Consider the following 19,654-nt stretch of genomic DNA (forward strand, 5'->3'; position numbering starts at 1 on the left):
ATATAAAATTGAATACAGTAGTAAATATATGTATTCCATATATGTAACTTATATGTTTTTTATATTAAACCATATATACATTTACATTTACCTTATAATATATTGTATTGATATATTTCCTTTTATATTCAAAAAATATAAAATTTTTATATGAAATGAAATATATGGTAGGATATAATTTATATTATATATGGCACCATATATTTTCTTTGTTATATTTGAGTATATATTTTATTCGGTGTATGCGTATGTATATGGGTATTTTATATATTCGCTCCAAATTAACTAATTTCGAGAATTTTATCTGCAACTTAGAGTATATCAAAATTTAGTTCTAATTTAATTGGAATTGGTTATATACGAATGAGAAACTTTTTTTTCCATACACAATAGAAATATATGTTTTTACATGTGATCAGAATATATTTTTCGTATATGATAGAAATATATATTTTTATGTATCATAAAAATATACTTTTTGTATATGACAAGAATATATATTTTCATATATGCTAAACAAATACGAACTGATATATGATGAATATTATATTTTTCAATATAAAAAAAAAATATATCAGAAAATATAGTTAAATTCACCACATATATTTTCTGATATTTAGCATATATTTTCACATATATTTTGACCATATATGTTATTTTCATATGGGATAACAGCTGAAATATTTTAAACTAATAAAATAATAAAAATTTTCTTCGGCCTAAAAAAGACCGAAAACTTCTGAAAATTTTCTGTCATATAATTCTGTTTAAAAAGAAAAATATTGGCCAAAAATAGACTTTTAGTTTTTCGGTCTATTTTTGAATATTAATAAAATTTGTGTTTCCGGCCAATTTTCGGTCTTTTCTAATAAAATTCTACGACTTTGGCGTCATTTCAGCTAAATTTCGGCTTCTGTAAATAAAATTGTATGTTTTCACTGTAATTTCGGCCAGATTTAGTTTTTTCGGCCAAATATTTTTACCCGAAATGGTACATCACAACTTTTAGTGAGCGACTACGGGTACACTCAACGAACTCATTAAAAAAATAAGCAATAATTAATTATCAACATTATTCTTAAAATAAAAATTGTATTCTACTATTCAAAGCTACAAAAAAAAAGATAAAAACAATTTTTAATATAATTTAGCAATTTATATTGAGTGGTTTAATCTGACTCGAAATAAAAGTGTGCGTAATGGATATTTTACCTCAGTTACTTTTATTGATAAACAATCTAATAACTAAATAACAAGTGACTTTATCAGTAGTAATAGTTATAAAAATTTATAAATTTGTTATTAAGTTAAATATGGGACTAATGAATAACGATATGTTATCAGAAATGTATCGAGATGATGTTGAACGTGTGCATTAATTTTCAATTGATGTTATTTTAGTTAGACTCTTACGTTCCTTTACGTGTCTACAATCGTCTCCCTTTGCACATTTGTTCGGCATTCACCCATAACGCTGAGTTTAATTAATATTCGCACAGCGGGTTGGCCCGTTTGATTAGCCTGCTCACAGAGAGCAAGAGAGAGAAAGAGAAGGAGAAAGAGAGTGTGAGTAGAGAATACTCGATGCCCAGGATTCAAGCATGCATCCGCGGTACAACTATATTCCATATATATATATATATATATATGTACATATATGTTTGGACATACATATATATGTGGCGTAATGGTACAGGTTACGTACGTTCATACGTACGTGCGAATAGAAGGGGCGACTGGACTGCGAAACGTCAGAGAAACACGGGGAAAGCAGATAAAGCCACATTCCGTGAGCCTACGGACCAACATTGTAACATCACAATCATAACTAGACCCACGCTTGTCCATCCGTGCGCTCGTCCGTCTGCCAAAACGTCCTCACGCTTCACCGATATCAAAGAACTGCCCGTCGGTTGTTGACGTTATGTTTCTCCGCGTGCACATCTCCATTCTCTATGTATACAAACTAATAATATATTATATTATATATAAATATATATATATATATATTTTGTTTGTCATAACTATACAAATTTAAATCCCTCATATAAGTCTTATATATAACTTATTACAAACCATACTCGTGTCTAAATAAATACCAATTTCCATAATTATTAATCCTTAAATAGATTTTTTTTTTGTGTTTTAATAATAATTCAAAAATTTATTTCATTTATATCAAAATAAATTTCCCGAGTTAAATTTACTCCGAAGGGAAATTTATTTTAATATTGAAACTTCAAATCGGGTTTAAATAAAATCCAGACCACTCCGAAATCACTCTGTTGATAAGACAAACTTTTCTTATTAACTCTGTACGCGGATTGATTTTCTTTAAAAATCCAAGTGATCACAGAAAAAAAATTGTAGTTGTTACAACAGCAACTGTAGTTAAGGTCACTACAAGTTGGAGTAAAGAAATGCCAACTCCAACTTGGAATTGGAGCTAAAACTTTTTTTCCATGGAGCGAATTCAGATTGAATTAAAATCCGAATTTTTGCCGCGTAAAATTTAAAAATTTTTCTAAAATATTTATTTATTTATTCATTAATTTATATATTTTATATTACATTTAAAATTAGTTCATTCTCTTTGCCAGCTATCTTGCAATCATTTTGTAACAGGAATTTATTATCCTCGAGCGTTAATACGCAGTAGCAACGTATTTATTAGCACAGATAGGACCGCCACGTCCCTTTCTTTTTACTCGCTTCCAATTACCCGGTCGCGGGGAGGTTTTAGTTTAGTACCGTTGCCACTTGTCCACTCTACATACATACATACATACATACATACATACATACATATAATATATTTATATTTGTGATTATATACATCGGCCTGTACATCCCACGGAGTTTGGAGTTGTCGGGTGTTGGGTCGCGAGAAGGGGGGTAGAGATTTTACGGGAGAGGTGAGAGACGAGATGAGATAGTCGGAGGCGGTGCGTGTTGCCTGATAATGTAATAACGTATCCCCGTCTGTGTCCACTTCATAAACCAGCCAACCTCGTGAATCTTTCTTACATTATTATATACACATACATACATACATACATATATATTTTCCTCCTTCCTCATATCATTCCTTGTTGCTCTGTCGCTCTCGCTCTCAGCCGCGTGTATATTACACCAGTTAATAAGAACTATACTTAACTTAAATCTTAACTTATTTTCATCTCTACTCGACTTACACTTATAATCTTACTCTGACCGCGGGTTTTATTTACAAACGGAGTATATAACATGGCCTGGTGATACGGTACACATATGAACCAGAGAGAGTAGAGAGAGTATTCGTCGATGGGACATGACCAAGAGTGGCTGCGTTAACTATAAAGCACAAAGATGATATATAAGGGATTTGTCTCCGCGGCAACCTCGTGCGTCATGTCGCAAATATTAACTCTGATACAGGCCATTAATTCTCTTAATTACAAACAGGCTTGATTTAAGGCAGGTAAGACGGTAGGGGGTCATGGGAGTGTAACTGAGACAGAGTAACAAGTAAGGTGTCCAAGAGAAGAGAGATAAGACGCCTGAGTTGAAAACTTTGGTCTTGTGTTGTAGCTTTCTTTACGACCCCTCATTTACACAACGGGAGCCCGGACAGCCGGAGAGACCAAAACACTCTTCTTCTTTACTCTTTACTCTACTCGATCTTACACACACGAATTTTACTCACTTGCAATCTACTTGCGGTCAGAGTTTAACTTAAAAATAAATAAATTAAATATCCTGTAAGGAATTGAGTTTGAATGTGAAACTAAATGCCATTTTTTCCCATGGCAGCTTCTGGATGCTGGCAAATTCATTTTACTTTTCTGGGTTGGTTCATCTCTCGAGCGTGTGGCAATTTCACGAGGGCTTTTTTCACTTGTCTTGACGGATAAATACGTTGTCGTGTGACGTGTCAGACAGAATCTGCCGTCGAGCGGAGAATAAAAAGTAAAGTAAAAGCACAGAGTTGCCGACTACTACTGATAAGTGATACCACTAACCGGGGGTTGATCGTTTTGGATCTTGTAGGAGCTGTTGAATTATATAGTAGTGTAGTAGTAGTGAAGCGAATAGAGAATGGAATGTCTATATGAGAGTGAACAGCCAGCCGCGAAAGGAATAGAAGCAAAAGCGGTGACGCGTAAGTCGTCTGCACATCGGCAAAGGAAAATAACGGAAAGACTATCGTTTGGTCTTTTCCCTTAAAAAATAAAATATCTTCCTCGCTCTCTTACACACATCCTGGAAGAAATAAATTTAACTACTTTCGTGTAAGCTATTCTTTAAGCTTTTCATCTTAATATCCAATTTTTTTTTTTTTTTTTACATACTCGAAATTAATAAAATACTTGGAATAATTTTTCAAATAAATTTATTATGAATCAAATAATTCGCATGCACTGCAAAAAAATGGGAGTGAATTCCGAATGATTACGGACTTTAGTTCAATCCGAATTCACTCGGAGTTTTTTTAATATTAAACTGAACTTTTTTTAGGAGTTAATTTCATTAAATAGTCATTTGCTCCGCATTCACTTCGAATTTACTCCAAGTTCACTCCGCTAATTTTTTACCATTTAATTGTAAATTAAAGTAATTTATTACATATGTAATTTATACCAAAAACAGTAAAAATTTCGATGCGTAGAAATATAAAAATTTTGAAGTCATTTTTACTGAAAAATTTTCTGTGTATCTGGAAAAAAATTATAATTGAATTAAAAAAAAAAAAAAAAAAAAAAAAAAAAACAGGGTAGGATAAGTATTAATTCTTGGTTGTAAAAGTCATTAATATTTTTTACACCCACGCTTTTTTCATAAATTATTCTGTCATTAAATAGTTTGATAAAGTCTATAGTTTCGATGATAAAATAGATTATCGGCGATTAATGAAATAAATTATAGAACATACAGCAATGCAGTAAAAGGAACAGTCAAGGTTACATTTATGGCTTCTTGAGATTAAAACAAGAATTAAACTATTAAATTAGCACTGTAATTTAATTATGTCTTCCATATAGACATTTTTTACTCCTTGGGAAATAATAACCTTCAATGAGTGTGAATGTAGCAGATTAGACAAATTTTAAATTAATTATAAATAAAGTAAATAATTTATAAAATAAAATTTTTTTAAAATGCACATTCAAAAAATTTTGAAATTCATAAGTGCATTTTTTATAAATATTTTTTTTTAATTATTTACTCTATTTATTTAAAATTTTAAATTCGTCTGATGGCTACATTCATACTCATAAAATTTTAATGTAAAAATTAATTTCCCTGCTCAAAAAAAAAAAAAAGTCAATGAGTTCAGTATAACACCGAAAAAAATCGGAAGTGAATTACAGATTTTATTTAAATCCGAATTCACTTAAAGCTCCGGAGTTTTAGAAAAAATTACTCCATATACGGACTTTATTTTTTCAGCGGAGTAATTTTTAAAATAAACTTCCCGCATTTACTCCACGTTCACTCCGAAAATTTTTTACAGTAATGGCAAAATGTTCAGACAAGACATGATTTCATAAAGTAATTGTCTATATAATTAATAATTAAATTGCCAAGTATTTAAACAGCATTAACAATTTTTTTTTTCGTAATATTTATTTCGCAAAAGTTAAAATATTTATAGCGTATTAATAAATATAAAATTATCTTCCGACAACTAACCAGTATTAATAATTACAATAAAAATAAAAGTCTCAAAATTATGATATCGGTGGTTTTATTCAGCTTATATATATTTTATACCATACACTGTTGGTGTCTCAACTGAGTGCAACGATGGTGTTGCGATAGGACGAGATTTAACACCAAGTGGATATAAGACGTTATATATACATGTTGATACTCTCATCTCGGTACATATACATATATACATAGAAGAAGATAATAAGTAAAGTAGAGTAGAGTAGAGTACAGAATCAGAGTAGCAGTAAAGTATAAGAGTAAGAGAGTAGTGAAGCAAAGGTACTCGGGTATGCATGAAAGGACTCGCATTTAAAGGGATTGCAAACCACCCGGTGTCTCACGCTACTCCGTCTCATCCTCCTTGCCAGTGCCTTCTTACCTACAAAGTAAAGTAGTCTTATGAATGTATATATCTATATATCTATAGATAAATATCCTTAACTGCCGAACTTATGCCTGTAGTCTGAAGCAGCCCTTGAGTCGCCCTCGCGTAATTTACTCATCTAAGAAATTAAAGAGAGCTACTGTACTATGTACTACACTCACTACCTTAGGCCCTTATATATAATATATAATATAAAAAAAGTCAAAACGGACCGTTATCATTTAATTACTCGACTCTAAAGCCCAGATAATCACCGAGACTGCATACCAAGTGCCAAACGCGTTTTGTCGTTGTTCTCAAAGCTTAAGTTATTAATAAAATGCCTAGTCCGTTTACTTACTAACTCTCTTTTACTACTTATTATATATTATTATTATATATATAAATATATATAAATTTTCCCCTACACTTGAGGACATTAAATGGATATAAAGGTTGTAAGCTGTAGGTGTAATGGCAACAAAGAAAGAGCTATATATATATATATATATATATATATATATATATATATATTGGGGAGAGGGAGCAGAACGGGGTATTTAAGGAAATACTTTCGAGGACTCGAATACGCAAAATCTTTTTTTTTAATGATATTCAAAAATGAAAAAAATTTTCAGTTGCCATTAAAAAAAAAAAAGAAGACAATTAAAAATTATCGGATATTTTTTTCTAGCAAACCGATTACAAAAATGAAAAAACTAAAAATATGCACATGTAGAAAATTAAAAAATCTATAAGTGCAATTTTTTGAATATTTTTTTTTAATAGTTTATCGCTTTAAAAAACAATCAAAAAATTATTAGACGTCGGCTAACTTCAGTATATTTTCAAAAGTGATTTTGAAATGTTTAAAAAAAAAAAATTCTTTTTAAAAAATTTTGGAGGGTACTCCGTTTTGCCCTCCGCCTGTCCTCTGTAAATATATATAAATTTTCCCCTACACTTGAGGACGTTAAATGGGTATAGAGGTAGTTGTAGGCTGTAGGGTAATGGCAATGAAGAAAGAGCTACATATATATATACATATATATATATATATATATATATATATATATATATATATATATATATATAAGTCGTATGATGTCGTACATGGGATCGAATATCATCCAACTCATACGATTAAGAATTATGGTAAATTTATTCGGGTATGAATTTAGTAGTAGTATGGGGTTATTATTTGATTGAGACATTTGCCAGTATAAAAAAAATTAAAAGGTATATGTAGGTATAAATAAAATGGGAATTAAAATAAAGAAGAAGACGAAGAAGAAGAAGAAGAGATACAAGCTAAGATTTAGTTAAGTTTAAAGGTGTGTATATTATTGGTTAGGATAAATAAAAGCGACGAGGAGGAGGAGAGCAGTCAAGAGAGATACGAGGTATAGCTTGTTGGCCCCCCAGTGCGTTGAATGCCGGTGTACTTGGTGTGGTTACTCACCCCATTCGCGTGACAACAGTTGTGGTTAAATGGCTAGTAGTGTTTTAACCACGCGAACGAACCCTCGACTGAACTTTTGGTTGCTCACGTAACGGTAGTAGAAGTCTGCTGAGAACCGCCAATACAGACAAATTTAACGCGACTGTTGTATGGACTGTTTCCATCTTTCTCTGGACATTATTCTATGACTCTTGGGTAGTTGACAAGCTTTATGTAACTTGGAGGGCCATGGATAGATGGGTTTGTTTGTGTAAGAAAGAGATATTCTGAGAGTAGAGGGGAAATGAGAGACGCAGGACAAGAGTAACCCGTCGTGCTTGGTTATTTAATTAAAACCGGATTAAGTTTCAAGTTACTTCCATACCATGCTTTTGCATTATATATTTTCTCGCCCTCTCTCCCTCTTGTTCTCTTACTTTATCATCATCGATATCAGATACTAATTGCTCTATCCAGATTAAAACAACCGTAAACACTCGTTAACTTTATTATTTTTATAAACATTAGGTATTCATGCTTATATATTTTTTTTAATAACATATTTCAAATTTCGGTAGTTACGTTGTTACACTGCTGTACCCTGTTCAAAATCGGGAGTGAATATGGATTTTATTTATACATGAATTTACTTCACTACTCGGTATTTTGGAGTTTTTTCTCGGAGCTATGTCAGCCTAGTGCACCGCAGACAAGATTTCCAATTCAAACGAAAAGCCCGCGTTTTTCGAAAATAAAATTTTAATTTTAAAATATCGAGTAACTCTAAAGTTTTATTAATTTTTTAAATTACTAGCTCAGTAAATAATTTTAAAAAAAGTCATAGGCACAGCTCAAACGTTCATGTTATATAAGACATGTCTATTACATTTATTGTCTGAAAAAATCTGCCGATTTTTTATATCATGACAATACATAAATTGTAGACGAGATTTAAAATCAGTGAATGATGAAAATTTTTTAAACAGGAGTAGGGATGAACTTTACCCGAAAAATTAAAAATTTTAATTCTGCATCAACCGACGAAATAAAAAATTATTTATGAAATATATTTGATGCTGGAATATACCAGCCCATTAAACACCTTATGTACAAATACACTTGATAGCAATTCAGTAGAGTTTGACGTCAAGTATGCGCCCGTTGATGCTCGCTATTAAATCAAAGAGGTACTCGAACGGCGCCCGATGCCCCGGGAATTCAAATCGGGACCATAAACCTCACACAATACGCCGCACTCCCTTGCCAGCAAACCCACGGAGAATTGTTGCCAAATGTCTATTCCCAATGATTCAAAATCTGTGCAGATACTCACCGGCATATCTGATCACGTACGACCAAACTTAACCACATCCCCGTTATTGAATACGCGATGCCTCCAAAATGGACCCGAAAAAATAAACAACCGTCGTAATATACAATATATATTCATAACATCACAGCGCAATAAGTAAAAGCATTTAAAAATAATCAGTCCCTAATAAAAATCTAAATTACGAATTAATGATCAAGAAAAACGACATTAAGATTATTTTTAATGTTTTAAATTACCTCATTTAATATAAAACCAAAACTACATTTTTTTCTCTTTACTTTCTTCATCTATTTATTTATTTTTATTTTATTACACCGAGGGTCATTTAGGGGTTCTAATTAAAGATACGAAATCGCTCTATCGCTCGCAAACACTTTTTTACCCCCTTATACATTGCGTTAGCCTTTAACTCGCTCACTTTTAACTTTTTTTATTTCTTCTCTTTCATGAATTTCGTATTCTTCTGTTCAGATCCGCAGTACTCTACCGTACCGTGAATAAGAAAAAGAGTAATAGTGTATATATATGTTAAAAGAGAAGTGAGAAAATGTTGGGATTTTAACAGTAGCTAAGTGTAAATGATAGCGCGGTTGGAGATGCTCTCAAAAGAACGGTTACGACGTCATCCTCCTGAGGGTTCTCTCCCCATTTCTTCTTTTCTTTCTTCCTTTCTTTCATCCTTCTTATTATGTTTTTTTCTTTTACGGTTAAACGAAAAAGTGTCATGATAAAACGAAAAATAAAATAAACTGTAGTCGTACACAAGTAAGAAATGAAAGAGGATAAAAAAATATAAATAAAAAAGAAAATTTAAAAAGAGAAATTTCAAATGTTAAGAAAGACAAAAAACTTAAAAAATAATACCCAGCTTCTTATATGTCGTACTTTTTTTTCATCATCATCTTACTCTTGCACGTTAAGATTTTAAGGTACGACGTTATGAAGTTTGAATTAAATTCAAGACAAAGAAGCGCACGAAAATAAAAAAAAAAAAAAACAAATAACGAGTATCCTGACGACTGCTTCAACTCGACTCGTTTCGATAATCGAAGATTTAAAATTTTTTTTTAAAAATTTCCGATACGACGGCTGGTCTCGAACACGCGCACATATAAACTCATTACATTACATGACACTAAAAAATTTTTTAAAATTCAAAATATCCGATCCGCGAGTGGTCTCGTCTCTGTTTAGCTCGCGACTCTTTGATACAAGTGTCCTTGTTTCAATAAAAGACAGCGACGGAATATCGAATACAGTAGCGGACATAAATTTGCGAGGCCACTTAATTGAATAGGGAAAGTAGGGTGAGGGCGAGAAGAGACAAGAGCTACCGTAAGCCGGAGATAAACAAGGAAGAAGGAAAAGAGTAAGAGAGATAAAGAAGATGAAGACGATCAAGGGCTACAAGGGAGTCCAAAGCCGGTGAGGACAAAGAGTAAAATTCCCTCTTCCTCTTTCTCTATCTCTTTCTCTCTTAGACTTGCACCCGTCTTATTTTCATGCCCAAGGATCCTCTGTATCCAATAGACATGGATATGTTAAACGGTCGTGGAATGCAGCGAGGTATTCGCCGAATAAACGTGAGTAGCAAGGGGCTTTACAAAATAAAAGATTTAGGATTATTCTAGTATATAATAGAATAGCAAGGACGTAAGACGTCACGAGTCGACGAAAACGGCCTTCGCGTGCCAACCAATACTTCTTTTACTCCTTTATATATGTGTATATGTATATGTATATGTGAATGTATGCATATAGACATATTATATACATATGTGAAAAACACACACATGTATATATTTGTTATTTATTTTTTTAAATAATTTTTTTGAATACACGCTGACAGCCAAATGGTTTCTGTCACGTGCTATACAAAATACAAATAATGTTAACAAAGTGTGTAGCTTATCTTATTAATATACATGTGGGCTTGTAAAAATATTAAAGAAATGATACGTTAGATGTATATGTATATTTCCGGATAAATTATTGTTTTAGTTATTGATGACGGTCTAGTGGAAGTAAACTAAAAAAAAATAAGTTTTGTAGAAAAAATATTTTTTCGAGTTGTAACCAATTAAAGTAATCGAATTATTAAATGAAATTTAACTTGGAAAATAATTTTCTTGACGGAAAAATATTGAAATTTATTTACGCAGATCCGAAAAAAAATAAATGAATATTTGATCTAAGAATTTTTTGTGAAACTCGGGTCAAAAAACATAATTTTGACTTTTTTTGACTTAAATAAATACTACACAGAAAAAACGAATTTCTTTATGCAAAAAATTTTCACTTGCCACTAGAAAATTCTCAATTTCTGCAAAAAATTTCTTGAATCATGAAAAAATTTTTTCCTGCTTCTAAAAAATTTTTTTTTTCAAATTATAATTCAAAATATTTTTCGCGCCAAGAAATAATTTTTTCTGTGTCCATTGAAGTCAAAAAACTCAAATTTGACTTAGTTAACTTGAATTTCTCCGAAAATTCAAATTAAAATTTTTTTTTACCCGAAACTACATTTGGTTTTTTTTCCGTGTTCGATCAAGAAAATAATTTTGAATGAAGATGAAATTTTCAAATTTTCAGTAGCATAATTTCTCGCAAGAACAAAAATACAGTTTCCAAAAGTTATTTTTTCTCTACACGTAGTAGTAAAAAAAATGGTACAGTAGTCTTAGTGATTTAAAAATTAGTCTGACCCTTATATATATTTATATATATTACTTTATGTAATACAGAGTATAAGAATTCTAAAATCCCAGCTAAACATTGTGTGCCAACTGTGTGGAGAGTAAAACCGAACAAATAAATAAACAAACGTTGTACGTTTGAAGGACCGCAGCTGGTGTTCTGATGATCAGTTATCTTTTGCCCGGAGCGCAATACGTACTCCGAAGCCTAAAGTAAAGTTTCCGCTTATACATCTAGTTTTATATTTTTTTACCACGATTTATTGGTATTATTCTTGTTATAAATTAAATAACAATTTTTTTAGTATAAGATTTAACGTAAAGATGGTGACTGACAAAGATGACGTTCTATTTATTTTGAGGTGATTTATTTTGTTTAAGGTAAGAAAAAATTTTCGTCAGATCCGTCGTGTTGTCCGGTTTGCGGTGTTACCGTAAGACCACAAGAACTCGAGCAGCATTTCGCGCAGGAATTAGATCGGCTTTACAAGGTATCTGTTAATAATTCACGACCAAGACAGAGGTTATCGTTACCCCCGGGACATCAAGATCATCAGCATGGACTGATGCTTCACGCACCTTCGACTGCTGATGGAACGATACAGGGAAGATGGGAGACTTACAAAAGGATTCGCGCTAATCGCCAAGTAAATATATAATTTAAATTATTGATCAACAGGAAAACGTTTTAATAAAAATTTATTTAAAGGCGAGAATCCGGGTTAAAAATCGTAAAAGAAAAGCAGATGAGCCAGCGTGTCCTGTATGCAGTGAACGTCTCTCGGGTACTCCAGAAGAACTTAATCAGCATGTAGAGCGATGTCTAGCTAAACATAATGGTGGTAATCCTGGATCACATGTAAATTTAGATGACGAAGAAGTGGACGTTGAAGGTGATGCCGAAACATTTGAAGAGTACGAATGGGCTGGACAGAGAAGGATTCGAGCCAGTTCGATGCTAGTGGGAGGATTTTCTGGTGAGCATTAAATATAAAAAATATTAAATATTTACACAGAAAAAAAAAATGATCCTGGAGTTAGAAGACAATTAAAAGTTTTCGGATTTTTTTTTCTACAAATCAATGTCAAAAAAAAAAACTAAAAATATGCATATATAGAAAATTTAAAAAACCAGAGGTGCTTTTTTTTAAAATATTTTTTTTTTTATAATTTATTGTTATGAAAAAAATTAAAAAATTATTAGACGTCGGCTAAATTCAGTATCTTGAATCAAGAAAATATTTTGAAAAACAAACGTTTTCGGGAAAATTGAGGTTTTTAAAAAAAAATTTCTTAAATCAAGAATATTTGCCTTAACTCGAGAATTTATTTCCAAGAGACCTATCACCCGATCACTCATGTATTTGTATATTTATATTTAGTGAATTTAACTAAATATATGGAATAATCGAGTATTAGTTCCCTGATCAGATATTAGGTTTACCTTACGCTTAGATTGATTCAAAAGTATTAAAAGTTAATGATATGTATTTCGGAGTCTAATAAAATTTAAAACTGAAAATCCGCGCAATTTCGTTTAAGGGAATATCAAATAAATATTGCCTGCAATATGTATGATATTTCATACCGTTTTATCAATTTAAATTTTATTTTTTTCCGTCATTTGTTGATGGCCTTTTTTTTTTTTTTAATTTTTTACAGCCGCCGGATTAGCCACGTCAACGAGTAATCGTTCGAGTAATCAAGAAGAGGAGGAAGATTTGGTTGTGGATGGGGATGACGCAGCGCAGTTCGGACCCGCTCAGTACTCGGAAGCTGATGTGATAGCGCCCCGGGGTGAAGGCTCATTAAGAGAACAAAAAGAGCGCGATGCATTACGTGAAGCTGTTATATCACCAAATGCACCGCTTACACCCCACACACCCCCGGATCAACCACACGGTGCCCAAGTTGATGTTAAATCAGAACCTGGTACTACTAATATTAATAATTCAATGTCCGTATCACCTTCTTCTACACCACGACAACGCAGTGACAGTGATGATGCTGGTTCTGCCTCATCTCCAAAACGCGAAGGCACCGACGCCCCTATTGTTGATGCTCTGCGCAATAGAATTCGCGAGCTAGAAAATGAAATGCGGGGTCAACCTTTCAAGTGTTTAATTTGTATGGTACGTAATTTATTTTTTTTTTCTTCAATAATTATTTTTATTTATTCAAATTATTTTATTTTAATTGAAAAATAAATTTTCAAGATTAAAGTTTTACAATTTTTTTTTTTCTGTTTAAAGGAACAATATAAAAAACCAGTAACTTCAGTGTGTTGTTGGCACGTCCATTGCGAGCAATGTTGGTTACATACACTAGTAAGTTTCATATTTTTCATATATAATAGTAATATTCTTCAAAAAAAAACGGCTTTCAAAATTTAGATATAAGATGATCCGTTCAGTGAATGAACACGGTCCGTAAAGGAATGTGTACGTATGTGAGCACGATATTTCTTGAAAGAGTTGATGAATCACTTTGATTTTTTGATATTAACCCCTTCGAATCTCTTTATTGTAAACCGCCACGTTAATTAATAATTACATACACGCAGATAAATTTTTATTAAAAATTACCCAAAAAATATGATACTGTGAGGACATGTGATTTTGGAATTTTGGTATTGTAACGAGAGTGTATGATGTCTCCCCAGTATATTGCGATTAATTTTCGCAACTGGTACTTCCTTCCTGCGTTTACTCCGTTTCATTAAATATATCCAACTTGTACGCACAATGTACTTCTTCAAAAATGCTCCACTGGTCGATTAAAGAGTCAGAATACTATAATAACTGATCTATTGTACGAACATGTCATAAATATTGTAGCAACTGGTACCTTAAATTAATATCACTTATACACTACAATAATAATACACTTAAATTATAAATAACAACACCACAATTAACAGCAGTAAAAGAAAAGCAATCAAAGATATAGTTTATTGAATACAGATTTATGCTGTTATGCTGTTAATATATGACTGACTTTAGTCGCGCATCTATAAAACAAGAGAAGAATGCATTTGTTTTCTAGTTATTCAAATATTTTAAAACATCAGTTTCACATTCGTTACATTATATAAATTTTTACCATGCACATTGTAAAATATACTACTCTGCAGCACATAAATGAAGTGGATGTCCTTACAGTACCAAAATTTATGGTTTCAACTAATACCAAATTCTCCATTTGTTTTTCCACAGATAGATATATTTTTACATCTCGATTCTACGTTTCGAAAGCGGTTATTTTTTTTTTTTTTTTATCAACAGTAAAAGCTACGAATCCCATTAGCGGTTTCAAGTTATTTTCAGCATATTAATTTTGACTTTTTTTTCGTGTAATAATCGTTATAACAAGCAATTAATTGAATGAATAAAAATATATATGATCGTGATACAATTGATGACATGTTGCTTTGATAGCGTAATGTATTAATTACAACTTGATATGACAAATTGACAAAGCCCGTATGACTTTATACGGATGATAGATCAACAATATCAAAATCAAATAATATATATATATATATCTTGTAATACCTGTTACTGCATGTAATTATAATAATAATAATGTAATAATAATATTAATATATTAACGCAAGTGCACGTTTAAATTATGATTACAGGGAGCTAAAAAATTGTGTCCGCAGTGCAACATGATCACATCACCGTCGGATTTACGACGTATTTATATGTGAAACATAGTAACGACTATAGTTTTGAAACCCGACAAAATAGATAAAGATAAAAGACCTAGTCTTAAAAATGAATCCGGATAAATTATTTAATTCCAGCAATTGAAATTATTTTATGGACTCTAAAGAACAAATAAATATAATTGTACATTTTGTATATTTAAATTAAATTAATTGATTCAAGTCCTGTTGTGTATTTAGTATTTAGTAAATTAACTATTAGTTTTTAATGAAAAAGATATGAAAATATTATATTACTGATTATTAATAATAATAATGATAATAATAATTATTATAAATCTAATAACAATAATAATAAATACAACAATAATAATAAATAGTATTATAATTGCCCGCCCACAATTAGTTAATTTAAATCATAATTAAATAAATAAAATATCTAATTGCACTTTCATATAAAACACACAGAAAAAAAGGATTTCTTGACTCAAAAAATTTTTTCCTGTCTTAAGAAAATTTTTGTTTCAATACAAAAAATTTCTCAGAACAAGTGAAAATTTTCTGTATCAAAAAATCCTTATTTTTTCCTAATTAAATTTTTTCCTGTCTTAAGAAAATTTTTGTTTCAATACAAAAAATTTCTCAGAACAAGTGAAAATTTTCTGTATCAAAAAATCCTTATTTTCTGTGCACTATTGAAATTAATAAAAAAAAAAAAATATAAATAATTGTGGTAATATAAATTATTAATTGACAAATTGGTGCGTTAGATAAAACAACAAGAGACTTATGTATGCATATAGATAGACTATACCTTTTTAGCTGGAAAAAAAAATATAAGTCGACGGGCCAACGGTACTCCGTCCGAATTAACGGCAAAATACTAAAATATAATAATTGTTTCTGTTGAAAAATAATAATAATACCAATTATTTTAAAAAAATATTATTATTTAAAATTTAAAAAAATATTCATGTTTAATTTTTTGGCCGCACTAAAATTCCGACGTTGTATTAAAACTAAAAAAAAAAGTAATAAAAAATCTTAAACAAAATAAAAGACCATGAAATATATATATATATAATAAAGTTGTTTAAAATTATTTATTTAAAACCCGACAGCCCAACTAGCGATAAGTATCTCAATGAAGTATTAAAACCCAAGCCCAGTGTTCACTGCACAGTGCAATAAATATAAGAAATGTATGACAATTTATAAATTAACATGCTAAGAGAAAATAATACATAATTTTCTCAGTACCTGAGAATTTAGTTGTTGCTGTTACCTTTTTTTTTGTCATTTATTTATATATGAAACACCTATAAATACCTGGGTGTAATTTCCGCCCTCGTGTTATCTCGCCGGCGTCGAGCTCGTTTGTCGCGCACAAGACGTCCTAATTAAACATCACCAGCAGTTGTAATATTCCAGACTACTATATAATATCCAGTAATCTGCTGGTATAAAAAATAAATACCTTTCATTTTTATAATAAATATAAATATAAATATAAATAAATGACATTTACAAAATGGCGATGGAATTTCTGTATAAGATGCGTTTTACTCTACACCATCTTAAATATTTCCCTTCACTACTCCTTCTACAGAACATATATATTATTATTTAGTTATTTCATCCATATAAATATATAAAGGAGCTGTATTTTAGTTGGCATAAAATTGTATAGGGTGGCAGCTGTATTTATACCCAGACAACCGGACATACTTTAGCATTTCGTAGACCAGTAGCGAGTTACCTCTTTACCGTTACGTTACATTACATGCACATACGCGATTTTTTTCATCTATTATATTATATCTTTACTCCATCTCGTTGGTTATATATATATATATGGAAGATCTAACGGAGTAGTAGGAGGCAAGAGAGTTTAGTAAGGGGGTAAGGGGATAAAGGATAAGGATAAGTATATATCTATATATATATATATATATGATTATAAAGAGGAAGAATAGTAGAGGGAGAAAAGAGTTTCACGAGTGGTAACACACGGTTAAATTGTAACACGTAAAAAGAGTTTGTACGCGCATAAAAGGTGTAAGTGGGGATTCAAAGTATTTAAAGCTCCGCCTCTTCTCATGTATCTTTATATATATGTATATGTATATGTATAAGTATATATGTGTATTGACCTACATGTATATATTTAAATAATACATATTCTTTTTTATTTATATTTTTTATTCAAAGCTTAAGAATTTTTTTTTTCTTAAAAATTAAAAAATTTTCAACAGACAGTAAATATTTTTGATTCAATAAAATTTTTTTGAAAACCTAAATTTTCTGGAAAAAAGTAGAAATTTTTGACCAAAACAAATTCTCTTGGCTGAAAAAAAATCTTGACTTCTCGAAAACGTTTGTCTCTTAAAATATTTTTTTCACTCAAGACTTTTTTTTGTAGAAGAAAATTTTTGAATAGAAAATTTTATAGTTTAATTTTTGCAAGTCGAATTGTCAATGATCAGACAGATTTTGAAATATAAAATTATGGATTGGAGAATTAATTTGTGTGGAATAATACAAATTTTTTGTTTAAATAATGAATGAAAAAAAAAAAATTGTCGAGAATTAAAAAGAAGTTGAAGCTGCCCAAAGCAGACTGAGTGAGTATCGCACATACAAGTTGATAATAACACTGCGCAACTCGTAAAGGATAAAGCGCGCCTGCGAAGTTGAATGCGGTCTGAATAGAGGAACGCCCACCGCCTCCATCGAGGCGTTCATTCTTAACCGGCCCTCCAACCGGTACCGGGGGCCGCGATTCCGCGTTCTCCGCGACGGCGGTCGCGCACATGAGGTGGAGACACATGAAAGGTGACGAGAGCTTGGAGACGTGAGTTTACAGTGACCTGGCACTTCTGAGACCTCCTCTTTTATTTTTTTATTTACTTTATTTAACATTTTTTTTATTTTGTTTCAGTTTAACTTTTTTTTTTTTTTTTTTTTATTAAATAGACTTTGGAGTAAGAGACGTACGCGGGTGCTGTCGAAAGAGGAAGAGGCGGAGGTGCTAAATTGCTCTAGGCTATTGGATTCAAAGTTTAAATTGTCAAACGTCAGATAAAATTAACTTTACCTAAATCGTTACAATTTTTAAATATTTCAATCTTTTTTTTATATTATCAAGTAAGTCACTATTTTTATTAAATTATATATTTATATATATATGATAATTATTAATATCTACTCATATTTAAATGCCACCCATGCGCTTTATAATTAAATAAAAAAAAATTCATATATTTAAATACGATAATTAAATTATATATAAAAAAAAAACTTAAAAATCCCTTATAAAGTAAATTATTAAAATCCACATATATATTTATATATATTTTTAAATTATTTGGCAAAATATAAATGTCTATTTATTATCGACACAGAGAAAAAAAAAATGACTTTTAGAAATATTGTATTTTATTCTTACAAAAAATTTCATCCGAAATAATTTTTCTCAATCAAAGAAATCAGAGTTCAGTTCAAAATTTGCTATTTTTTTTTTTTTTAATTGTGTAAGTAAATTTAAATTTTCTTCTTTTCAGAAAATTCAATTGTCAAAACCAAGAGTTAAACGAAATTTATTATAATTAGAATTTGAAAATTGTGTAGTCTAAAATTTATTTGCAAAATTTTGTTTGACTCCTTGTTGATAACAACTGTACATTATTTTTTATCAAATCTATATTTCGGCGGAATTGTATCCACATTGTCCTTTTTTAAATTAATGCTCTAATTTTGTTATTTTTATTTTAATTAATTAACAAAATTCTAATACGTTCACAACAGTCAAATGTCATTGAATATTTTTGAAAAGTGCAAGACACTCTCTCAGAAAAGCCTTAACTTTTATATTTAAAAAAATATGAGCTTTCAGGTTTCTTATAAAATAAATTATTAACTACTGAATTCACCCGTTTAATTTTTTTTGATTTTTTAAAATATATAAGAAAAAAAGTATTCAAAAAATTCTACCTATAGCTTTCTTAATTTTCTACACGCCCATATTTTTTATTGCGAATCCGAAATTTTTGGCTATAACTTATGATACTAAAAGTTGACATTTTTCAAAATTTCTCCCTTAAGTGTTTCATTTATTTATGATACTAAAATTAGTCGGTCTAATAATTTTTGAAATTTTTTTAAGCCAATGAATTATTAAAAAAAAAAATTTCAGAAAATTGCACTTGTAGTTTTTGAAATTTTCTACATGTGCATATATTTTTTTTTTTTTTCTAATTAATTTATCAACAAAAAACAACTAAGAATTTTTAATTGTCTGTTAACTTCAGGTTCATATTTATTTATTAAAAGAAAAACGATTTTTAATGTCTGTCACTTTCAATATCATAATAACCTAGTTTATAATTATTAAAATCCATATATATATATACATATATATATTTCGAAATGATTTAAGAATATAAATGTTTATTTA

The 19,654-nt window shown here is 30.3% G+C and overlaps 1 protein-coding gene across 4 annotated transcripts in view; it reads left to right on the top strand.

Moving 5' to 3' along the window:
- Positions 1–15,654, top strand: part of LOC103574098 (E3 ubiquitin-protein ligase Rnf220) — an 87,649-nt gene extending 71,995 nt beyond the window's left edge. For all 4 annotated transcript variants that reach the window (XM_053740929.1, XM_014439923.2, XM_053740930.1 and 1 more), the window contains 5 exons: positions 11,910–12,175; positions 12,238–12,505; positions 13,191–13,660; positions 13,781–13,855; positions 15,169–15,654. In XM_053740929.1, coding sequence (XP_053596904.1) covers positions 11,910–12,175; positions 12,238–12,505; positions 13,191–13,660; positions 13,781–13,855; positions 15,169–15,240 — 1,151 coding nt within the window. In that variant the 3' untranslated portion in view covers positions 15,241–15,654. The remainder of the gene's footprint in view (positions 1–11,909; positions 12,176–12,237; positions 12,506–13,190; positions 13,661–13,780; positions 13,856–15,168) is intronic.
- The last annotated feature ends 4,000 nt before the right edge of the window (positions 15,655–19,654 follow it).

The sequence above is a fragment of the Microplitis demolitor genome, chromosome 7, assembly GCF_026212275.2.
Source record: "Microplitis demolitor isolate Queensland-Clemson2020A chromosome 7, iyMicDemo2.1a, whole genome shotgun sequence".
Taxonomy (NCBI): Eukaryota; Metazoa; Arthropoda; class Insecta; order Hymenoptera; family Braconidae; genus Microplitis; species Microplitis demolitor.